Source organism: Aedes aegypti, chromosome 2, assembly GCF_002204515.2.
Source record: "Aedes aegypti strain LVP_AGWG chromosome 2, AaegL5.0 Primary Assembly, whole genome shotgun sequence".
Classification (NCBI taxonomy): domain Eukaryota; kingdom Metazoa; phylum Arthropoda; class Insecta; order Diptera; family Culicidae; genus Aedes; species Aedes aegypti.
In genome coordinates, this window is record NC_035108.1 from 370,162,359 (window position 1) to 370,188,307 (window position 25,949).

Consider the following 25,949-nt stretch of genomic DNA (forward strand, 5'->3'; position numbering starts at 1 on the left):
TATTTTCACACAAAAGACTACCAGTTAACATTTTAATATCCTTTGATAAATTGATTCTTTTCAAACTATGAAAGATTAGGTTAATATTTTCGTGTGTTGTGCACACACAAACATTATGTGTTCTTGGATTGGATAGAAGCTTGCATTGCCTTGGACGAAGGCTTGCAAATGAGGAAAAACCTACCTTAATATTTTCGTTAATTTCCTTGAAGCGTGTATACGCTTCTTTCAAAGTAGTCATCATTAATCGTTTTTGGATTGCTTGACGCTTTCCATCTTTTTTTACAGATACATAATCTTTTTGGCCAGGCATAGCTCTACTTACTTCATCGTCTTCAAAATATTGAATTATTTTTTCTTTTGTCTCATCTGTCAATGAAGTACTCGACCTAGCATTTTTGGTTGCAAGACAGTTATTTTTGAATTGTTTTGCCTCTTTTGCTGTATTTCTATTGGTTTTGAACTCATCAATGGCGTCTTGAATAGACCACGAGCTTGGCAGCATCGACAAAATCAATAATTTTTCTTTCCTTGTCGTGGCTAGATTCGAGAACCTTTCCTTCATATTCATAATTACCTCATCGTAGTCTGTATTTTCCACATCCTCAGGTCCTAATTTGAAGAGGTTTCTTCGTACAGCTTCGTTGATTTCACGGTATTTTTTCTCGGGATAATTGACGTAACCCATCTTCGTCCATTTAATCGGAGTCACTTTTATTCCAGCTATCCCTTCGTTGAAGCGTTCGATGTTGACCTTCTGGATGCACTCATCTTCTGATTGATTTGCTGAAACAGATGTCGCTGATGGTACCGTGGCAAGACTATCTGCACTTGGTACTTCTGGTAACTCCTCAGTTGTTGTCGGTGCATCTAGTAATTCCTCAGTTGTTGTTGTTTTCGAACTTCTTGCAACCTGATCCACCGATGATGTACAGATTGCCCGTTTGTCAACGTTTAAACGGCAGGACGTACAAATGCGTAAATTTGTATTCAATGTAGACATTGGAGCATAACCAGCCGCTTTCAGTTTATCTATGGTGCTTTCGGTGAGATTTCGTAGCTCTTTCGAACACTTTTTTTCTGCAAACGGCCTGCAACAGTTGAGAAAGCGACTACTGATGTTGCTCGTTAGATTTTAATAAACAAAATCACTTTTAAGTTTTTACTGACTAGTTTGGTGTCGTTTGCTTGACTGAAGAAAAATTTTACAATTAAATCTTTTATAACCATAGTGGTAGTATATTTTTAGCTTTTTCGTGAGTATGTTCATGGTATGTACCTATCATGTTTTTGATGTTGTTGAAGTTACTCGCTTTCTCCCAAATATGATTAACAAAGTCTATTCTCTACCAAGGCGGGTCTATACCCAGGTGTAATCAGATTTTAACTTTGTGGAGAAAACCAGCGCCGAGAAAACCGACCTACTAGATCACCTGGGTATAGACCCGCCTTGTTCTCTACGAGGTAAACTTTTTGCAGGTAAACTAGTCGTATACCTGTATAGAAAACTTTTTTTGTAGCTTTTGTCTTCAATATTAGATTTCTTATAGGTTCTTTTATCAAAAGGTTTCAACACTATTGAGAGAATTTTTCTTCAGTTACGTACAATAAAAAATATGACACTATCAAGACTTTAGATCACAACACTGGATCGCGTCTAACTTTCTAATAGATGTTATAATAGTTATGAATAATTAAATAAAATATCATGAAAACAACTTGTTAACCTCATGTGGTACCCTTAACAAAAAATTCAGCAACAAACTGCGGTCCTAAAAAAAATTAACAATGAAAAAAAAAATTTTTTTTTCACTAGGTGTCAAATTTGTGAAATATTTGAAATGTCATAACTTTTTTGTTTATTGGCTTACCATCACCAAATTTTTATGGTAGATAGCTAATATAATGGACCGTTTTCCCTCAAAAAATTACGTTGGTATTCCGATAGGGTTTTGAGATATTTGAGTTTTTGTGACAAAAGTGATGTATTTTAATGCAAAAAAAAAAATTTTTTTTACTGTGTGTATTTTTTTTTGGAATCTTTATTTAGTTGTCTAACTTTGTTTCTTTAGTTGTCTAACAATCGAACGAACCGTTTTTGCTGTGCAGCTTTTTGAATATTTTTGAACCATTTTCACATACACCCTTTTGAAAAGTTAGTCGTGACTCAACTTGAAGATTTGATATCGGAAAATGACGATTTAGATGGAACTGAAAAACAAAAAAAAAAACAAAAACAAAAACTGCAAAGCTTTAGATATTTTTGAAATGGTCGATCAGAATCGACTTGCATGCCTCCGTGGAATCCCTCAGTTTTTGTTTTCAGGAATTCCCTTTAATTAATTCTGAACAAAAACCCTTATATCTCCTTCTAGATGTTGTAAGAGAAATCTTGGATGAGAACTTGAGAACCTCTCTGGTAAATTTTGGGAAAATCCCGTTGTTGTCTAACGTGTGCTAGAATTATGTCGAATGTAACATAATCGACTTCTCTTCATCGATCTTTTCCTCTGTGAATAAAGGTGACAAGGTGCCAGTTTGTTGGCATGTGTTCACCCCAGGATGCAAGATTGCTTCGCTGGCTAGTAAAAAAGTGCTAAGAAACTTGCATCTTGGCACCTTTATTCGCAAAAGAGAGGATCGATGAAGAAAAATTGATCATGTTACATTCGCTCTAATTCTAGTACACGCTTGAGTTGTGCTTGTCTCTAATTTCTTACGAGTAGTTCGTAAATCATTGCCACAATGATGTCCATATTAATTAAATGACCCTCCACTCGGGTAAGTGAGATGCATTGCAGTGACATACGCACTGGGCATACTTTAAGGCGCATTCTGTAGCTGTGTTATTTGTCCGGAAATATTTCACCACTTACCCGTTTATGTACCACCACGCGTTCGCTTGCCCTTGTTTGATACTTATAACGACTGTTTTATAATGGATTCCGCAGAAGGGAACTTTGTGCTCATAAACTCAAATCCAACTCATTCATTACCGACTGACAAAGTTCGCTCTAATTATTACATCTTCCGCGCTACCAAACGTACCTTCACTCCACCGCGAATGGAACATTTCATTCGGGGCCGTATTTACAGGATGGGGAATGGACCTGTTAGGGTCCTCAGAAATCATGACTACAATTATTACAATTTTTAATTACAACCGTTGGAGCGGTATCAACAAGGTTTTATGGAAAAAATGCCCCCCCAAAATGGTGGCCCCCTTGGCCTCCACATTCATAAATCCGGCCCTGCTTCCATTATTGCCACAAGCAATTTATTCAAGTGTAGAATAAATTTGAAAAATTTCCCCCATTACTTGTGAGTCATTTTGCGCTAAAGTTTTCCGCCACGCTTTGTTCCCTTTCCAGAAAACTATGGATTGATTCAACGGTACGCCTCCGGGTACGACTGCAACCAGGAAAAGTGTCAGTACGAGAACCTGCACGAGCACTTCCACTGCTACGACACGTTCTGCCGGGGGAAGGTCCTGTACAAGAAGTACGAAATCATCCGGCATCTGAAGTGGCACAAGAAGCGCAAGGAGTCGCTCAAGTATGGTTTCTACCGGTTTTCCTCGTCGGACGACTGCAGCATCCAGTACGGGCAGTGCCAGCATAACCACAAACACACGCACTACCACTGCGTGCACGACAACTGTGATAAGGTGTACATTAGCACGAGTGATGTGCAGATGCACGCCAACTACCACCGGAAGCACGAGGCCATCGTCAAGAATGGGTCTGTGGTGCCTGAAGGTGTAGATGAAGTTTTAGTTATTGTAATTTTAAACTCTTTTTTTAGATTCCAACGGTTTCGAGCCACTGAGGAATGTAACACGGATTATTGTGCGTTCAAGGGACAAAAGACCACCCACTTCCATTGTCGGAGGGAGAACTGCAAGTACACCTTCAAGAATAAGGCAGATATGGGTAAGTAACGGTTTCTTTGTTATTTTTATAACAAAACGATTATTACGTTAGCTCTGAGTAGGTACCTAACCACATCAGATTAGATGTTTAGCGCCTGTTTTCCATTTAAATATACTAGTATTATGTTCAATGTATATACTTTGAGAGTTCAAATTATGTTGTGGGGGTGGGATCGTCTATATAGCAAACCGTGTATGTGCTGTCGGTTAGCTTTTAGCTAAAAAAATAGATTAATATGTCATTATTTTTACTACTACTTACAAAATTTGGTGACCTTTCGATTTTACGGATCGTATTGCGACTCTATCGGTACCGAATTTAGGGTGCACTGATACAGTACTGTCCATAACTGCATAACAGTCACATTCGACATTTTTGTCGATTTCGGGTTAATACCGTGGAAAGTCATCAAATGATAAATACTTCCGATCAACTTACTGAAATCTGTGAGATTATTCTGAAAAATTCGAAAAAAAATAGGGGAAGGGGTGGTAAAATGAACACCTCAAGGAAATCATCTTGTTTCTGATAGAAAAAACGAGGAATTTGTATAGTTCTATCGCACAACATCAAAAATAGGGAAGTAATCTATAGCAGCGGCATGGATTCAGACAAAAATAGCTAAATTTTCACTCATTTCCATTGCTATCAAAAAGCGATGCAAATGTTCATTTTACCTGCACTATGTGGGTAAAATGAACAGTGGTTGGTGGTAAAATGAACACCACGCAAAAAACGTGAGCAAAACAAATGGTTTTTAAAAAAATTCATTGCCCCACCGGAAATACATCCATTAATGATTGTAACCCTTTAATTATAACCGCATAACAGTCACGTTGAGATTATAAATGTGTCTCGTGATGTAATAGAAATGAAATTTATATCCGAACTATTTTTTGTCCATTCACCTAGTATGTGATATGAGTTGTACAAAATATCACTCTCAAATTAGCACTTTTGAGTTCCTGTTAAATTTTAGAAATTTTAGTTTCCTCCCATACTGCCATAAAATGCACATTTTGTATTCAATTTACTTAATACCTACTTTTTTCGAATGTTACAAATATGCAGGATTACATTTAGTGTACTTACAATCCTGATTTTAATATACTTCTATCCGCAATTAATTCAGTTAAACGGTTTCCACAACTGCAAACTACGCTGACGCTTGTTAATAGTATTTTTATCTAGATTTAAGTGAATATGTGCGAATAACGAATTCTCAAAGTACTAATAATAAGTAATGCATGATACCTTCGCAATCTATAGTATTTAGATGTAATTATGTTTCAGGATAATAACTCACTTAGTATTAATAATATAAGTAAGATAATTCAAATATAACTTTGTCTTTATATTTAATTTAGTTAGGATATTTTTCTAATTCAATCCGCTCGTAATCGTAATACCACTCGCTAAATGCTTTATCATTGTTTTTGTCCTTCTCCGTTTCCTCAATTTCAATGACGTTCCATACGCTCAATCACTGACAATCGTTGAACCGTATACACCTAAGACCAACCAACTAGTCGGCCACAGTTAACTCAAAATGGGGGGTCTCATCGTGACAAATTGTATCGGAATGATAGTTCTTCTCATGAGTGATTTTCTGAGAATATTTTATTAATTAATTTATTAAAAATTTTCGTGACGAATTTTCGCCTTTTCAAGGCCGTTTTCGTTTCAATTGTCCTGATCAATTACGAAAAGTATACACAAACACTTATTTCCATGTTCTATAAATTCTAATAATTCTTGCTCTCAATCTTTTTAAATTCTTCAAAATTGTTAATATCTCTTTTAAACTGTTATCTAAACTATGATCTCAAATATTACACGTAGTAGGGTGCTGGTGCCAATGTTTGTAATGTACCAGTAGATTGGACTATGGAATACAACCAAAATTTTTCGATTAATACGACATGTGCTATTTTTGGTGGATAAATCGTCTCTAGTCTAGTCGATTTGCCAAATTTCACCTCTTTATTTTATCAAAAAGTCATATAAATAATTAAGTTAATGCAAAAAATTTGCTCCCTTGCACCAGCAGTTGCCGTCGTGTTCCAGTAGTGGATCAACGGATGGAAGCAGTTTTTAAAATGTATGTATAAAAATGAAGAAAAACGCTAGAGATGATCTTTATGCTTCATTCGAAAGATATTAATTGCTCCGAGGAAAAAATGTTAAACCTATGTAAAAATTTACTATTTTGTTCACAATTCCTTGTATCATTCCCGAACGTCTACTACTGGAGCACTAGCGCAACTACTGGAACACGTGTACCAATAGTCCAAGCGATTTTATGTTGAAAAATTAGTTTTATCACTCTTTTTATATTTTTCCCATATAGTAGAGGTTAAAATCTCTCTGTTGACGCCAAAAGATCTCTGTTAAGGCTTTTCGTTATTTTGTTATGATTTTTTATAGCTTAGGTAGTTTACTAATGGCACCGGCACCCTACTCATTTCTAAATCCCATTCCTCCGCAGAAAAACACAAAACCTACCACCTGAAAGACGAGATGTTGCTGCGCGATGGGTACAAAAAGTTCCTCAAAACAGAAGACTGCACGTACAAAAACTGTCGTTTCTCCCGGGTCTGCAATCACATTCACTGCATGCACGAAAACTGCCACTACGTGCTGCACTCTAGCGGCCAACTGCTGAGCCATAAACGAAAGCACGAACGAATGGACACCGAGGTGGACTACCGGAAGCTGCAGATGGCGCGGAATTTGCTGAGCAAGTTCGGAATGAATCGTGACGGGGATGGTTCGGTAGGGGCCAAAGAAGAGGACGAAGTGCCTACGTCTCCAACGGTTGGAGAACATTTGGCACCGAGGAATCCGGTTATAGAACTGCTGGCGATTATGTCGGAACTAACATTTAGGACGCTGCCACTGCAAATAATGCTGCACATGCGAATGCAAATGCTTCAGAACATGGGGTATGATCAGGTGTTTTCGCCTGATAACGTGGAAAGTTTGAAGAATTTGTCGGAGAGCGGACTGAACGACGAGTACTTGAAGCAGTTGTACAAATTCAACGAGAATATCTGTCAGCTAAACGAGCGCGCCATGCTAGATGTGAACCCAACGCTATCCGAGTTGGCAAAGAGTCAAAGTAGCTCTGTGTCAAGAAGTTTTGCGAATGTTGGAGAGCACTACAACCAATTTAAGCGGAAACTGGAGGAAGAAGCAGTTGCTGGGCCCTCTACGAAGATTCAAGATTCTACTTTCTTTAACACAACTCTCAACAAATCAAAGTTGCTGTCCAATCCTTCAGTTGATTATCGGCTTCTGAAGAAGGATGATTCCGGGCTGGGAGAAACTTTAGCGGATACCAATAGTATTGATCGCCAGAAGCCATTACTAGAGAGTGCGAATTTTCTGCAGTTTAGCTCGAGCAAAACCTTGTTCAATCGGAAACGAGGGCGACCAAGGAAAAATCACGTCATGGAGGTGTACAACAATGTAAGTGTCAAACATAGCTTTTCTGTTTCTCTTATTTTTCGGACTTTGTAAATATCTGTAAAAAATTCTAACACTTTCTCCTTTCTTCAGGAGAGAAGACCTATTCTTTCTCTTAACTAACATACAAAAACAAAACTACCACGAGCCTTTGCATGATCTATCTTCATCACATCCATCATCTTCAAACCGAGAACATCGAGAGTTCGAACATCATGTGTTAAGAGCGACCTTCTTCCCCTTGATCCAACATACAGGCTCAGGATTCTCCTCAGGCCATATTCACCAGTTTCAAACTGGAGAAGAATGACTCGAAAGCGATAAATCAGGATTACCATCGTGATGGAATGGCAGAACAGGAAACTAAACTCAATAGAGATCTACACAACAGAAGTGACGATGAAGAAGGAGTCAAACGGCATCGTAGTTTGAGTCCCGCGAAAATGTTCCTTCCTATGTTGGACGCACCGTCCGTACCAATGTTTTCTACACCGGATTTTGGAGGATTCTCTCAAATTTTGGAAAAGCACATGCGTGAGATCAAGACCGAACCGAGTGCGACGATTACCCATGAAATGGATCTCTCCAGCAAGGATAAGGTAGTATGTGATTTTTGTTTAAGGTGAAACAGCTTAGAATCCAACTACAAATTTGTATCAGCACTTCAAAAGAACTGATCTCACGAAGGAAGTGATAAAAACAGTGTTTTTTATGTCCGCTGTAGTATCTCCCTGTCCGGAAGGATCAAATTCCCCTTTAGGCGGAATTCTATCTAGTTGAAAATCACTTGTTTAGCAGTATAGTCGACCATCTTTGGATTCTTAAATGTTTCACCTTTAATCATTTTTCACGAAGTTAACTAATCAATTATTATTTTTCAGTCCCGAAACCACCTCAAATGTGTGGTGTGTAACAATTCTTTCGAAACCTTTGCCGACATCAAGGAGCACGAATGCCACCAGGCAAAAGAAGCGGAGAAGCCTCTGCTGGCTTTTCCACCCGGATTGACGATGCACCAGCCGACGACGTTCCGCAGTGCATATCCACCGGATGCGGAAACCAGTCGACTGATCTATGCACCAACACCGATGGGTCTACCGGCTGCACCGTCCGCTGCCAAGGAATCGATTTCGCTGGTCAAAACCACCGGAACGTTCTTTCCGGACGTGAATGCCAATAAGTTGAAGTATTTTTGAAAATGTTTTAGAGAGATAGGATGTTAGTTGGATAGAGGCTCAACGTGTAGAATTGTACGAAATAAGTGAATTCAACATACTGTGTCATAGCGAAAGTTAAGTAAAAGATAATGCCATATTTGTTTGGCCATAGAATAACTATATTGCATGAACTCATTATGACAACAAAATAAAATATTGATAATAAATTACGTAATAGTATTAGAGCAAATGTATTATTTATAGATGAGAGTCAAACGGTACTACGAAACCATAGGGTCATAAGAATTTTTACTGTGATTAAGACCTTCAAAATACAGTAATAGAGGATATTATGTACATTATCGATTAAAAATTGTAAGTAAATTGTTGAAGCATACGCGTATTAAAATTTCTTTTACATATCACAATCTTTCAAAGAAGTAATCACGCTTTTTTCTTCATAAAGTAGGATTGTTTCAACGAAAGTATAGAACACGTTTGTGTGTTGATTAATGAGTAATCTGTTTGGAAATTCCAACCTCACGTGAATCCGTTGCATATCTGTTATCAACCGCAAGGTTGTGTGTCAATTCATAAAGATAGGCTTACGACTAGTCTTCAACATTGGTTACCCTCACCTTCCAGTAAATATAGTGGCACGCTCGCTCACCAATTTTCTTTTTTCAATGATAACAAGACGTTTATCGGGAATTCAGACCGTGTCTCAATGATATCATTCATGTGTATCTGGTCAAACATATATTTGTAAACAAAATTGGCTTTCGCATTAGAGTGTGTTGGAGTTGCATTTCTACTGTTCAATTGATTGTAAATTTGTGTATAGTTGTCTTGTTGATTTTTTCAATTGATTTTTCTCTATTTTTTTGATTCCATGCTTTTCAAACTTCTTGATGATTTTGATCATTAATTCTCAGTAAAATCTGCGATAGCTGTCGAATGATAGAAAAAAGATTATTGTATCTAGTATTATTTTTTACAATTTCTCATCGTATTAGGCTGTTTTTCATCACGCCAATCTGTCATGAAACGGCCTACTATCCTGCACTGAAGTATGCAGTGCGGGAATAGTCATTACGCAACTGAAACCAGTGCTGTAATAATTCATTATGCAACGCTGTCGCATTACGCAACTGTTTTGAGTTTTCAGAAATTGTAAAATGTTAGTGAATGCATTCCGATATAATTTCTGATACCCTCAAGTGGTCTTCTACGAAATGGCAAAAAATGTTGTACGTAACTCGTTGCAGAACTCAATTTTTACAGCACTCGTCGTAATTATCCTACTCGGCAAGCCTCGTAGGATAAATTTACGACTCGTGCTGTAAAAGTCATCATTCTACAACTTGTTCCGTAAACTACTATTACTTCGAACTATCAATTTGTATTGCCAGCATTACGATAACGTGGAATAGCGCAAAATGTTCGGATATAAGGGCATTTTCAGCAGCTTGATTCAGGATGGTTCAATAGCTACATTCATGATTATTTGTATGATTTTGAAAGTGTTTGGTGAGTCGGATAGCATTCTAAGCAGCTTCCAAAGAAACTTAATAAAATGTTCCTTTTATATCATTCACCCCATAGTTTGTATAACAGATGAACTCATAATATGATTGTGAAGATTTGAACTTAATTCTACTGAGTGAGAATTCAACGCCATAATCACTGATTTGTATCATAGTAATGAATACATAAACAAACCTTATCGCTCTTCCATAATTATCTAAATACAGTCAACTTTCTACAGCTCGATATTCTGTAACTCTATATACTTTATGACCCTATGTATTTTTAGGTCCCTTCAAATTTCCATATATTGTGCTCTTTTTAAGTCGATATTTTTACAACTCAACGTTTCTTCTAGTGGATGTCACGTGCAAGGTAAATTTCTCTCCATAACTAAATAACTATTTGAACATTTTGCCAAAACGTTGAAACTAGGGCTACTTCTTGTTTAGGAGTCAATTAAGACATGCAAATAGTAATGAAAGCTGATAAACATTAAAATAAAAATAGCCAATGATAAAACATTTTTAACACATTTGCACTATCATAAAAGTATTAATAAACAGAAATATGTGAATATGTAGAAACATGTTTCTTTCATATTTTTGTACTGGATATAGAGTAAAGAATTATACTTGATAGTTCAATATGTCGATGATACCTTGATTGTAGAGCTATGGGTCTGTACTATTCATAAAATCGGCACTTTTCAAGCAACCTTGTACGAGAACTTTGAAGCTGCTCATGATGCTCACTCTGAATTTGCTAGGAATATCTCAGTAACATTCCTTAGAAGTTCGCTATTGAACACTCATTCAAAATGGCTTATAATGTTCCTTACAACTTGAATTGCAATTTTAAAGCTCCTAAACGTTTCGTTCTGGGTCCTCCTCAGCCTAGTGTAACGTTCCAGCTACACATTGAATTCATGTTAAGGGAGACTGGGTTTGTATCCCGGACGATCCAGGATTGTTTCGTGATAGTAATTTCCTCGACTTACCTGTGCATAACCCAGACAACCAGAAATCGCATTAAAGTTCACGTAATAACTCGTTTATTCATACAAATTACATCAAACCCGCGAAACATTGTGTATAAAATCGTCATATTGATAAATTTCCTTGCATAAAACGTCTTTTCCTGAGTTCATTTGTACATTTTGTTTCGTCCCGTACACTCGTACAAAGTAAGTCGAAACAATCCGTAGCAGCTGTCAAATCAACATTTGTTATCATAAGTTAAGTCACATAAGATCACAGGTTAGATCGGTAGACAAATTTTACACTCGCATTGTATGCCACTATTCATCACATAATATACGCACGTATACCACTTCCATTTTTATACATGTTTTTTTTGTATGACCTTTCGTCGGCTGTTCAAAATTAGTTACATGTTAAGTTACAACTACAATGTCTATATAAAATTTAAATCTTCAGGCCTCATAAAATATACAGAAATTCTTGCTCAGCGTTTGCCAAACAGGTTTGCATAACGTGTTCTTTTCATATTAAAAGATTAAATTAAAATTGTAGATGCCATTACTTCTTATGATCACGATTATACAAAATAGTAGGCTTTGTTCAGCATCAGTTCAACCAAAACACATGCAGAACAAAGTTTGTTTTGATGTTTGATTCAACTATAATGAACATCACATTCATACATAGAATTGATTGTATAAATGTACCAAATGAGGTTTAATCGATGATTCTTCAACATTTATTGTACTGCCGTTCTACGCATATTCGTCCCGCGGTCCATTAGGTTTGAAAAGAACATAGGACAAGTAAGCGTAGAAGGGCAGTGTATAACTTAAATAGTAAAAACATTAATAATTATTTGTAAACATTACACACTCAAATCTGTGCACCTGGAATTTGACACATCATTGTTATTAAATTCCTATTGATTTAACATTGTTATGAAACCGGGGCTAGAACCCAGGACCTTCCGATTTACTAGTACATGCATCTCCCTTGCTCCAACTAAGGTTAGATACATCAACAGGTTAAAAGCAGCGTTCTATCCCGACAGACCGAATGCCGTTAGGCCGAACCACGAGGTTATGCCGAAGGTCATTGGGCCGAAAGGGCCATTAGGGCCAAAGCGTCATAAAACCGGAAATAACCGATACTCCTAATGAATCGTAAGATCAAATGGTTAACTAACAAGGGTAGATCAAGATAATTTGCATAATTTAGAAGCCACCGAATAAATGTTTAGGCCGTATGGAATGTTAGTTGTTAGATCAGGATAACTTGCATTACTTAGAAGCCCACAATATCCGCTGTGAAAAATAATTATGAAGAATAGCCTTTGGTTAAAAGAAGGAAAACAATGATGAATGTTCAAGCAATTTGAAATAATAGTAAATGGCCACATGTTTTTCGGCCTAACAACCCTTTCGGCCTAATGGAATGTGGCCTAACGGCGTTCGACCTAACGACATTCGACCTAATGACCTGCACCCCTCACGATCTTCCGATTTACTAGCACATGCAATTCCACTGTTTCAACTATGGTAAGATACATCAGTAGGTTAAAAGCAGTGTTAAAAGAAGTTAAAAGAAGATCAGCAACGTTTGCCAACTATTCTCTAGTTTAGTGCCTTTGAAAACGTGAGTAGGGGCACAAATCGGCCATCTTTGGTTTGCGAGATGTTTCACCTTAATGGTAAAGGTTATTTTTTGGAAAGTTTCACTTCAGCTTTGAGCTTGAGCTTGATTGGCCGCCCGTGGTTGCCACTCCAGTATCGCCAGATCAGCTGCACTTACACAAGGAACCAACTAGATGACTGCTTGGGACTTACATACACCCTCAGTGTAAAAGTGCTGGTGATCTTCTATTTTTAGGCAACAATGGTGCCTGCCACGTCAGAATGCAGACCAATGCACAAGGGTCCGAGGGCGGTCAAAACCTCAAAAATCAAAGTTGTTTTCTCCGAACGGTAATATTTTTCCTGACTTCCTTAGCACTTCTGTGATTAAAATCCAAATTTTGAAGCAGATTCATTGGATTTGAAATTTTATACAGCTCCTTGAGTGGACTGTGGACATGATTTTTCAAGATTTTGCAGTTCATTATTCACCAGTTAACTAAGAATTTAAGGAGAGCTCAAACCGTAATGGTATCTTTCCAAAAGTTGTTTGTATATGAATAAAGTACACCTGAGTTGAATAAAAAATTTCATTAAATTCATATAATTGTTCAAAAAGCATTTTAATTTGCAAAAAAAGTACCCTAAGACTTCTATAGCTCGCGAATGCCCGCGATGACGATAATAAACGAGTGGTAAGATTATATCATGCTATAGATGCTAACAAGATTCATGATAACATTTCAATCATTTTCTTCTGATTTTGAAATAAAAAGCGCCTAATATGTAATTAATGGGTAAAAATTAAAAACTCAATTTCACCAGCATGAGGGAAATGGAGAACTGTACAAGGCTTCTACCCACATTTTGTAAAACATGCAATATTTATTTTATTTTTGGAAAGTTCCTTAAGTCAGAATTCTTTAAGGGGGCAGGATCCGTCATTGATTTCGGACTTTTCATGAGCAGTTTTTTCGTTCAAAATCAAGAAAATTTACAGGAAAATTTGTTCACTGTATTCTATTCGCTATTCTAAACACAGTGAACACATTTTTATCGAATGATTTTTAGTTTTGGACAGAAAAACTGCTTTTGAAGTTTCGATGATGACGATGATTACGAGGACGGAGTGTTGAACGTTAAGGTAAACTTTGAAATGTAACTAAATAAATACGTTAAATACAATAACACAAATCATCTCGGCTTATTAAGGTGGTCTAACGAAAGTACTTTTTTTGGAATGCAGCTTCCAGAAAAATAGAAACATTTATCTACAGTCAGTGACATAAGTTAGTAACCAAATGCTGTTTTTCCATACAAAATGCTCAAGTTTGGGTTGCTATATCTCAGCTTCTGGTTGTCCGAATTGGTTGAAATTTGGATGACAAACTACAAATAACTTGAAGTTTTGCCTGTAAAGGAATTATTATATTGCAGTCATTTTTCATAGAGCTTCAGAGGGTTGTTCAAAGACAAAAGTAAGTTTTTTATTGAATTCGAAAACGGTAAGTCTTGTGAAGAAGGTGTATTCTGCAAATTTGTGTGACTTCTGAAATTGAACAACTTTGTGAAACAAACCAACTTCCCACAACTTACCGTTTTCGAATTAAATAAAAAAGTCTCTCGGTTACTTACTTTTGTCTTTGAACAACCCTCTAAAACTCTATGAAAAATGACTGCAATAAAATAATTCCTTTTAAGGCAAAACTTCAAGTTATTTGTAGTTCATCATCCAAATTTCAGCCAATTCGGACTACCAGAAGCTGAGATACAGCACCCCAAACTTGAGCATTTTATATGGAAAAACAGAATTTGGTTACTAACTTATGTCACTGACCGTATGTATATATTATTATTTCCTACAAATGCTTTTTCTACCAAATTAAATATGAGAACAGGTTAAAGCCACCTAATAATGATGCTGAGACTGATGAAATAGATGATACTTGCATTGAATAAAAGTTTAGCCATAGTGCTTTTTTTGACAAATTCAAATCATGCTGAAGCCTGCAAAAGTTGGTCATTTTGCAAATGTATTGTCCAATACTGTATACCCTAATTATTAATCTAAAACAAGAAATATATGAAAAAACGCCCATACGCTTGAATATGGCATAAAATAAGTCAAACATATAATTTAAGTCATTCAAAAGAGAGTTTGAGGTTTTGGCCGACATATGTTCTAGATCGCACCACTGCCCAATGAGGTGAAGGGGAAGGAGTTGATGATGCATTGAACTGGCTCCCACGGTAGACCGTATATACCACTGCGTCTACGCTAGTTAATGCGGGAAGAGGTAAGAGGTGGGGTAATTTTTATGGCATACAGGCTTGCTGGTTTGGTATCAGGCGTAAGGAAAGGCGTGCTAGAATGATGAAAGAATGGATGCGTAGGGAATCGGTTTATTCTGTCCGTCTCAGGTTCTAGCAAATGCTATGAACTGTGATAGATAAACTGTGATGTATTAAGAGTGGTAGATAGAAGTAAAAGAAAGACACAATTACAAAGTACGAAGAATGGGACGGGCCTGGGATTGAACCCATGACCTTCTGCTTATGAAGACCACCAACCCCGTCGCGTCAGCTTTGAGCCATATGAATAGTTTTTAAAAAGTGACGAAACAAGTGTTGTTAGGTATTGGAAAAACTTGTTATTCAATTATTTGTCATATATGGAACAACAGAATCTGAATTGATAGAAACAAATCGTCTTCTATTATTATAGAGAGGCCTTTAGACAACCAAACTAAATAATTAGCCAACGTCATTTCTCCTTTGGTTCAACCAGCTATTTAAAAAACATGAGAGTGAGGAACAAAAGCTTCTAAGAATATATGCAGCATTTATCCATCACTTTATACAGTATATATAACATTATTCAACTTCCACGGCTGTTATAGAACCATAGTTAAGTAGATATGTTCATTAATCGCCTTTAATTGTTTCTTGGGTTTGCAATCATTTCCAATTCTCAAAACACCAGCAGACACATTCCACATACGATACATGTCACAAATAAGCCAATTTACCTTACTCACGACAGTGTTGAAATCGCGCGCGCACCGACAACACACTCGCATCCTCACCGCTCAGCTACAGTCAGTAACAAAAGTTAGTTACCAAATGCTGTTTGTCTATATAAAATGACCAAGCTTAGAGCTATGTATCTAAATTTCCGGTAATCCAAATTGGCTGAAATTTGAACGACGATCTGAATTCTTTTTTTTTCTGTAGTGAGTTCATTACATTACATTGTGTTCTGCAAATAAGCGTAACTTTTTAAAGGGAAGCACTTTACCAAACACACCCACCGGCTACAACTTACTTTTTCTGTATTAATTTAAAAAAAATCTCTCGGTAGCTTACTTACCCTTTGAAAATCTGCAATCGCTACAGATAAAACCGCAGATTGTTAATTGCTCGTCGTTAAAATTTCAGCCCATTCGGAATACTAAAACTTGAGATACGGAGCCTCAAACTTGAGCGTTTTGTATGGAAAAATAGCAGTTGGATACAAACTTTTGTCACTGACTGTAAGTAGTAAAGGCGGTTGCATTGAAACTCTCTGGACAAGCGTTGCGTGAGTTACAATACCACACAGTGTCAGTTCCCGATCGGCTCCCGATTCGAATTAACACGTCGTCGTTGGCGTCGTCAAATAGGTGATGATGATATCCGCGCGATACGCGAGACGCGGTTCAAATTACTTAGAAGCTTGTGAAGTTCGACGCGTCTAACGATAAAGCTGATCATCATTCGGCGGCGTGCAATTGTTTGCAAAACTGTTGTTGTGGAGGTCTCTTATCTGGTTGGCATCAGTTTTCTCAAGTCATTGGTTGTGTGGCAGCTACTAGGAAAAAGTAGCAAAGTACCTCGGTACTGCTTGGGTGTACAACGTGTTTAACAACAATGTGAATGTGTCAGCAAATACAACTGTGTATTTATCCGCGTCAGGAAGTTGGCCGGTAGCGCAATTCAACAGCTGACCTACCAAACGAAGCGACACGACGTTGAATATCAAAAATGCAGGATAAGGTGGATGGAGACAAAAGCCGATAACCAGTGCAAAAAAACCGTGAATCAGTATGCAAAATGTGCTCTGTTTACCTTTGCAAATTAATTAATTGTCCTGCGGTGGGTAGTTTTTATGTGCTGTTGGCCAGCCGGGAGAAGCACATGTTGTGTCACGGTGTGTCTGAGACCGTTATTACTGAAAAAAAAAAAAACAAAAAAAAACATTAATACTGAACCCACCACTTGAATGATATGGTATCACAGAAAACTATCTGTAATTTGGAGATGTTTCATCAAGGGAAATGAAAGCAATAGTGATTTGACGAACTATTTTTCCGATGGTAAAAAACCCTTCTCCACACGGTTTTCACATTTCTCCGAGAACCATTCGTCTGAGTTCCAAAAGCTCGAATTGTGTACACTGCTCGTTATGGGTCACCTTGCCACGATTATTAGTCACTCTATTCTACACGTAATTCGAATGGGAATGACCCATGACTGACTTCGAATTAGAGAATCATTACAACTCCCAGAGTATAAAGTAGATTGAAAGACATTGAAATCGAAATTGACTGCCATTTTCTAGAAATTAAATGATTTATTTCAGTTAAACATTTCAACCAAATCGCCATGCAAAAACCGAGGCTTTGGATTTGAGACAGAATGGAACCTCAATGAAATATTTCCAAAATCACGGAGAAGATGCTATGATCATACATATCGAGTAGCGGGTGCCAAATAGGGCCTAAAGCCCTGCTCCATTTTATATACCAAACGCTTAAGTTTAGGTCAGAAGTACCTGTTTGCTCAATCTCTTAAATGTTTTTCTTTTGTTCAAGGTGAAGATAAATCGAAGCCAAACTTCAAATCTGGAGAACCCAACATCCATTGAGTTAAAATCCTAATCGATTGGTCACCACCAGATAGTGACCAATCGATTAAGTTTTCAGCTTAAACGGATGTTTGGTTCTCCAGATCCGTGCTCTTGAAAATTTGAAGTTTGGCTTCGATTCATCTTCACCTTAAGTTAAAAATATATGTGTTTTCCAATTCTCGTAATTTCGTCTCACCCCTTGGCTTAAATTCAAATTCTGGTTACATTCTGTTTTCCATGTCCGTTCCGAAATGTCAGATAGGAACAACCCCAGTGTTAAAAAGTCAACCCCTGTGGCGGTTTTGTCGACTAAGCGAACGTTAAACATGATCAAAAGTGCCAAGGTTCAAATTAGGACCCATTTCAAAAATAATTCTTTAAATTTGATATAGCCGTTTTTTGAGCAGGAAAATTGTCCAAAGTAGTAGTAAGAACACGCTTTATCGTGTTATTGTTTTAAAACAAGATTTTAATAAAAGTTCTTGGACCATATTGATGGTATTTTTTGTTTATAACGGTTTCAGACACACCGTGGTGTGCTATATCAATAGATATACGATCGGTTGAATGGCAACCGGTGACTACTGCGGTGGTGGTCCTGGTCCGGTGGCAGTGTAGATTCGATTGAGTTTGTTTGCGGTTATTCTGTTCCGGGAAGATCCATTCCGTTTTTATGTGTGTAAGCCAAAAAGTGGCAGTGCAATCATCAAATGGTCATCGTCGTCGGTTTGTGCGTGGGCGTTTTTGTGTGTCTTTATTTGAAGTGTTGCTGGTGCTGAAAACGTGATGACATCGACATGGCTCGAGAGGATGGGACTATTTCACGTTTCTGGCGCCCTCGCATCTGCTGTGAGATCTTAAGCTGTGACAAAATCAGTGAAAGTTGAAGAGATACCATAATGCGTTCGTAAAAGCCCTCAAAACAAATGGATACAACCACTTGCTGTGAAGTCGCGTTCAGTCATCAATTATAGCTTGCTAATGGGTATTCGACATGTGCGTCGAATGTCGTCATCCGAAGGCGCCGTACTGAGTTCAAGTGTCCGATTTGTTTCAAATTGCTAGGCTGTGTCCCACTTTGATATTCTGAATTATTATGGGTACATATCCAAGATAATTTAATCACTCTTCAGTGTTTCCGAGAACGTGATCACACATAGAAAGCTGTTTTGTATATTCCATAAAGATCTTATTCAGTATGCATCTGCACTTATGAATATCAACTCCCATAAAAGAAAAATATAGATCAACAGTGCTGCTAGGAACCAGATTAGGGAAACTTTGTTACAGAACACACATAATATTGCCCAAATTTGAGGAAGTCACAAGGAAGTACATTTTTTTCTTCGTTTGAATTTCTTCATATGTACTTGCTTAAGACCCTAATGTCTTTTCAAGTAATCGAAATCAAACAAAATGTACAAATGCTATCGGTCTACTGGCAAGAAGTTTATAATTGCAACAATGCTCATAGTACATTAAGCTGAAAAGAAGGCTATGTTTCGATTGGAACCTAGTTACAGAGAAAAAAAATCTTTGAAATTTGTTCTACGAATGACGCAAATGGTCTACGAATGGTGACAAGTACACCGTTTGGGAATAAGAATCTCGAGTTTTGCGAAAGATAATTTTAGGAATTGATATCGAGAAGTTAGCCAGAATTTGCATCGAACCTAGTTATGCATGCATTATTTGTGTAATACACAAAATTCTCCTATGTCCATCCTGATGACACAATTAAATTTTCATACATCAAACGTTCCAAAAAAAATCACGCTGGGATTCCACCTTAACGAGATATGAAATAGTGGAATCTTAATTTGGAAAGATAAGAAATAGAGGTTGAAAGCTCTGATAAGAATGAATTGAAGGTTTTTGTCGCAGGGCTCACTATTATTGAATCAATATGAATTGAGAGCATTGGAAGGTTGAAATTTATTTTTCACTAAAAATTCAATGTTCAAGCCATGAAATTCACTTGCTTGCCCCTAGAAGGCACTAGTGAGTATGATTTTTTTTGCCAAACATCTCGAATCTCTTGGTTATAATAAACATATTTTACGGAGACGCAATTTTTCTAAGTGGTCAGGATCACGAGATATCTGCAAAATAAAAGATTCATGCTCACTATTCTCACCTAGTGGCAAAATCTCAAATCTCAAGATAGTAACAATTTTGCCGAAAACACCACATTTCTAAGTGATGTCAGGGTCCGGACATCTTTGCAAAATAGAAGTTTTATGCTTACTAGCGCTGCCTGTTGGCAAAATCTTGAATCGTTTGTCTCAAATAATGAAAGCCCTTGAGCTACAGAGCAATAATTAAGTGGTCAATCTTATGTGATATTCGCAAATTTTTCGACGGCGCCATCTTTATAAGTAGTCAAGATTTGGAGATATCGGCAAATGACTGTATAATTCATAGTTGCTACTACGTGATTGACCAAAGCATTCGAAGTTGCACAGAGATTTAATGAATGGGGCATGGGATTAGCTTACCATTTCTCAATGTGCACAAATCGATCCCCTCACCCGCCTCGTAGGAGCAAGTGACAGGATCAAACGATCAAACATTACTGGATTCGGAGATATCGGCAAAACAAAAGTTTAGTACTCGGCGAAATCTTGAATCTCTCTGGTAGAATAATTATAGGTCTTGAGCTACTAAAAAGCTTGAACAAAAACGTCATCTTTGAAGAGGTCAGAATCCCGAGATATTCGCAAAACAAAAATTTTATGCTCAAAGTTCATGGCTCACAGTTACAGTAAGCCCTTGAGTTACTGAACAATTTTGTTGAAGATACCATCTTTCTAAGTGGTCAGGATCCTGAGATAACCGCAAAACAAAAATTTCAACTAGCGCCGCCTGGTGACCAAATTTCGAATCTCTTGACTACAATAATGATAGCGCTCGAGCTACTGAACAATTTTGCCTAAGACGCCATTTTTCTAAGTGGTCATGATATTAAGATACCCGCAAAACAAAAGTTTCATGGTCACTAGCGCCACCTGGTGGTAAAATTTTGAATCTCATGGCTTTTATAATGATAGCGCCTGGGCTACTGAACAACTTTGCCGAAGACCCCATCTTTCTAAGTGGTTAGGATGCTGAGATATTTGCAAAACAAATGTTTCGTGCTCACTAGCACCGTCTGGGGGCTAAATTTCAAATCTCATAGCTTTTAAAATGATAGCGCTAGAGTTGCTGAACAACTTTGCCGAAGACGTCATCTTTCTAAGTAGTCAGGATCCTGAGATATCAGATAAAAATAAAATTTCGATGCCCACTAGTGCCACCTGGTGGCTAAATTTAGAATTTCATGGGTCAAATAGTGACAGTCCTTAACCTTTCAGCTGTCGCGCGGTTTGCCGCCGTCAGAACCACCACGCTGATGTTGTGTACGATAGTCGAGGTTCTTTCACCACTGTTGTACAAAATACAACAGCGCGACGACTGAAGTATTAAGTTACCGAACAAAATTGTCGAAGACGCCATCTTTCTAAGTGGTCAGGTTACATAGATAAACGCAAAACAAATGTTTCATGCTCACTAGCGCCGCCTGGTGACAACATTTTGAATCTCATGGCTTTTATAATGATAGCGCTTGAGCTGCTGAACAAATTTGTCAAGGATCCAATCGTTCTAAGTAGTCAGGTGCCCACTGGCGCCGCTTGGTGGCAGAATTCTGCATTTCAATGACCCCCGCATGTTAGCCCTTAGTCAACTGCACAATTTTACTGAACATCATGATCCTCAATTTTGATTACTTTTTAAGATATTGATCATTCATAAAAACGGTCGTTAATCTGAATTTCGGTCGTTACAAAGTGGTCGTAAAAAGGATCCGTCGTAACGGTCGTAAAAAGAGATTGTAGTGTACAAATAAATGAGTTCTAACGTTAATGGCCGTGTAGTTCCGGCGTCCAGAATAGAACTACGGACAACCCGTTCCGGTGGTAAGAGTCCACCAAACGGGGTAACCCCAATTCAAGGTGTGATGCGAAAAACCGTGCTGAGGAATGAATGGTCGAAGGGGTGAAAAAGATGTTCGGCCATTAACGGAGCCTGTGGGGCACCTGGGCACCCATCACAGTATTTTGTCCCTTACCGCGTTAATGCAGGGCTCTGGCGTGGTGGACCTCTTTTCCCGTGCTACTCGTGGGATTCAAAAATGAGTACAATATCTAATCAAAACAATAGTAGTAGTGCAGGTAGTAGCAGTAGTAGGGAAGCGAACCCCTTCGCAAGAAGTGGGCTAGCTAGATCTCCGTTGAGGAGAGTAGAAGCAGGAGGAGGCAGCAGTGCACGTAGTGCCAGTGCTGGAACCCATATTTCATCCCCGGCTAACGCATCGGGTGAAGTTATGGATGGAGCGTGGTTGATGAGGGCCATCAATAAAAGTAGAGATGGGCTCTCTGCGATGGAAGTGGCTGCACAGCAGCTCGACTCCATAATTGACTTTGCGTCCTCGAAGTCTAACATCAGCAAGGACCTCAAGCAGGCCTTGCTTAGACTTCGTAAGTCAATGTTGGCGGCCAAGCAGAACCATGCTGAACCCATGGTGACTGTGGCTGCGGCAGAACCCGTGGAACTGAAGGTGCCGAAGTCTACCCAGACGGAACCCTTCGTTTTCGCGGGCAGCCCCAAAAGCGTGGAAGCGAATGCTTACAGCAAGCGATCGCAGAAGCGCGCGAGGCAGCCGTCAGGGGAGGAGCTACCCGGCGGCGCTCGTAAGGCCAGGCGGATACTGACCCCGAAAACCGGCAGAAGTGCCGGAAAATCGGACCCCAGCCAGGCGTCCCGGAAAGCCGAGAAGGGTGGGCCCGAAAAGGCTGGCCCCTCACGGAGTGATGGGAACAGGGGGTTGCGACCTTTGAGAGGTCCTCCATCACCACAGGTCAGGGCGGAGCAGGGGGGGGACGCCCCCTGGACAACCGTAGTGAGGAAGAAGAAGTAGAAGAAACAGGAGAATCAGGAGCGCAGGGATACCAGACCTAAGAAAGGTAGGAGGGTAGGTGCCAAGCGCGAAAAGGGTGATGCGATCATCATCAAGACGGAAGAGTCCAAGTACTCGGAAGTCCTGAAGGCGATGCGCAGTGACGCGAAGCTTGCGGATCTAGGAGCCGACGTACGCAGTGTCAGACGCACTCGTACAGGTGAAATGATCCTCGAGCTTAAGCGCGACAAGGAGCGCAAGGGCGCCGCCTACAAAAGTTTGGCGGAAGAGGTCCTTGGCGCTGGTGTTGAAGTGAGGGCTCTGACGCAGTCAGTGACTCTGAAGGTGATGAACCTTGACGAGATCACTAACGCAGAAGAGCTCGTCACGGCACTGCGGCAACAGTGCGAAGTGCAGGTGCCCACCACCGCCGTTCAGCTACGGAAAGGTCCGGCAGGTACTCAGGTGGCCTTAGTACACCTACCTGTGGCAGACGCAAATAAGTCCGCTAAGGTAGGTAAGATCAAGGTTGGTTGGTCAGTATGTTCACTGAACATACATGAGCAACCAGTGATCTGCTTTAGGTGCAGGGAACCTGGACACAAGTCCTGGGGCTGTAAAGGCCCTGATAGGACTAAGTTGTGCAGGCGTTGTGGTGAGGAAGGTCATAAGGCACTAGGCTGCAAGAACCCTCCCAAGTGCTTGATTTGTTCCGGCAAGTCCGTGAACAACAATCACCCAACGGGAGGCTCAAGGTGCCCGACCTTCAAACGAGCCATCAACGAAAAATCACAGTGCAGGTAACGCAGCTGAACCTGAACCACTGTGACGCAGCTCAGCAACTGCTGTACCAGTCAGTTGCTGAGTGGGGGACGGACATCGCCATCATATCGGACCCATACCGAGTACCCGCCGGCAACGGCAACTGGGTCGTGGATGGAACCGGAAAAATGGCGGCGATATGGACAACGGGTAAATACCCTGTCCAGCAGTTGGTGTCTACTACCTACGAGGGCTTCGTGATCGCCAAAGTAAACGGGGTCCTCTTCTGTAGCTGCTATGCGCCTCCGAGTTGGTCGACCGAGCGGTTCACGCAGATGCTGGACTGCATGACGACCGCGCTGACAGGGCGAAGGCCAGTTGTAATAGCGGGTGACTTCAATGCCTGGGCCGTGGAATGGGGAAGCCGTTACACGAACCAGCGAGGTCAAATCCTGCTAGAGGCACTGGCCGTGCTAGATGTCGATCTGGCTAATGTTGGTGCCAAAAGTACCTTCAGCCGTAACGGAGCGGAGTCGATTATCGACGTTACTTTTTGTAGTCCTGGCCTAAAGAGTAGTTCGAACTGGAGGGTAGACAATGCCTACACTCACAGCGACCACCTGGCGGTTCGCTACAGTATCGACTACAACAACAGCAGGCAGCGGGTTGAGGAAGCGGCTAGGTCAAGGCCAAGCCCTCGTAGGTGGAAGACATCGTACTTCAATGATGAAGTACTTAGGGAGGCGCTCCGCCGTGAGCGTAACCTACTCGGCCTAAGCGGGGACGAACTGGTAGCGGTGCTTACGCGTGCATGCGATGCGACCATGCCTAGAAAAGTCCACCCTAGGAATGGGAGACCACCGACATACTGGTGGACTCAAGCTATTGCGAACCTGCGCCGTGCCTGCCTACGGGCCAGGAGACGGATGCAGCGAGCACGTACCGAGCAGGAGCGTGCAGAACGACGGGCGGTGTTCACCGCTGCCAAAGTCGCGCTGAAGTCCGAGATAAGTGCAAGCAAAAAGGCCTGCTTCGAGGGACTCCAACGCGAACCCGTGGGGTGATGCCTACAGGATCGTAATGGCGAAGACAAGAGGTGCAATTGCTCCTACGGAGCAATCTCCACAGATGCTGGAGGGGATCATCGAGGGGCTCTTCCCGCGCCACAACCCTAGCCCATGGCCTCCTTTTGTAGGACAGCCGGGGATTGGGGCTGGCGATGAGGATAGAGTAACTGATGAGGAACTTGTAGGGATTGCAAAATCCCTAAGCATGGGGAAGGCACCAGGTCCGGACGGAGTTCCAAACCTGGCCCTCAAAGTCGCAATCTTGGAGGCTCCCGGTATGTTCAGATCTGCTATGCAGATATGCCTGGACGAGGGAGTATTTCCAGATGCGTGGAAGAGGCAGAGCCTGGTACTATTGCCAAAGGCGGGGAAACCACCCGGTGACCCGTCGGCGTATAGACCAATATGCTTGATTGACACGGTGGGGAAAGTGCTCGAGAAGATCATCCTCAACAGACTGTCGAGGTACACTGAGGGTGTAAATGATCTCTCAGGCAACCAGTTTGGCTTCCGGAAAGGAGGTCCACTGTAGACGCTATTCTGACGGTTAAGAAAACCGCTGAGATAGCACTCCAGCGTAAGAGGAGGGGTATTCGCTACTGCGCAGTAGTGACTCTGGATGTAAGGAATGCATTTAATAGCGCCAGTTGGGCGGCTATTGCTGATGCGCTCCTGCGTCTGGGAATACCCGAATACCTGTACAAGATTCTCGGAAGTTACTTCCAGAATCGGGTATTAGTCTATGACACAGAGGTGGGTCGGAAGTGCTTTCACATAACCTCAGGAGTCCCGCAAGGTTCCATCCTGGGTCCGGTGTTATGGAATGTCATGTACGACGAGGTGTTGAGATTAAAATTCCCGGCGGGTGTGGTCATCGTTGGCTTTGCCGACGATATTACGCTGGAGGTCTACGGTGAATCGATCGAAGAAGTGGAATTGACTGCAGCCCACTCGATCGCAATTGTGGAGGAGTGGATGAGCTCCAGGAAACTGGAATTGGCTCACCACAAAACTGAGGCTGTTGTTGTCAACAACCGAAAGTCGGTGCAGCAAGCGGTGATCAGTGTAGGCGACTGCACAATCACTTCGAAGCGCTCCGTCAAACACTTGGGGGTGATGATCGACGACAAGCTTACCTTCGGTAGCCATGTCGATTATGCCTGCAAGAGAGCCTCCACAGCTATTGTGGCACTGTCCCGGATGATGTCCAATAGCTCTGCGGTGTACGCCAGCAAGCGTAAGCTTCTGGCCAGTGTCGCCTCGTCCATACTGAGGTATGGTGGCCCGGCTTGGGGCACGGCTTTGAGTACCGATAGCTACCGTAGCAAGATAGAGAGTACTTATAGGCTAATGTGCCTGAGGGTTGCGAGCGCGTACCGTACCGTGTCACACGATGCACTTTGTGTCATCACCGGTATGATGCCTATTGGTATCCTTATCATGGAAGACATAGAGTGCTTCGAAATGCGCGGCACAAGAGGCATACGCAGGACTGCCAGACTGGCCTCCATGGTCAAATGGCAGCGTGCGTGGGACAGTTCCACCAAGGGAGTGTGGACTCACAGGTTGATTCCGAGGTTAGATATCTGGGTCAATAGGCGCCATGGGGAACT

General features: G+C 40.5%; 2 protein-coding genes across 8 annotated transcripts in view; both read left to right on the plus strand.

Annotated features, from left to right (window-relative positions):
- Positions 1–8,949, plus strand: part of LOC5566384 — an 80,409-nt gene extending 71,460 nt beyond the window's left edge. The window contains exons 3-7 of the mRNA XM_021846680.1: positions 3,372–3,741; positions 3,805–3,932; positions 6,421–7,403; positions 7,658–7,999; positions 8,282–8,949. Coding sequence (XP_021702372.1) covers positions 3,372–3,741; positions 3,805–3,932; positions 6,421–7,403; positions 7,658–7,999; positions 8,282–8,596 — 2,138 coding nt within the window. The 3' untranslated portion in view covers positions 8,597–8,949. The remainder of the gene's footprint in view (positions 1–3,371; positions 3,742–3,804; positions 3,933–6,420; positions 7,404–7,657; positions 8,000–8,281) is intronic.
- Positions 8,950–16,275: 7,326 nt separating this feature from the next.
- LOC5566382 (breast cancer anti-estrogen resistance protein 3) overlaps positions 16,276–25,949 on the plus strand; it is a 142,673-nt gene continuing 132,999 nt past the window's right edge. Inside the window, exon 1 of one of the 7 annotated variants that reach the window (XM_021846684.1) lies at positions 16,276–16,817. The gene's annotated coding sequence lies outside the window, so the exon portion shown is untranslated. Of the gene's footprint in view, positions 16,818–18,137; positions 18,298–25,949 lie in introns of those variants that run through there. The other 6 variants (XM_021846685.1, XM_021846687.1, XM_021846688.1 and 3 more) reach the window with 6 other exon arrangements.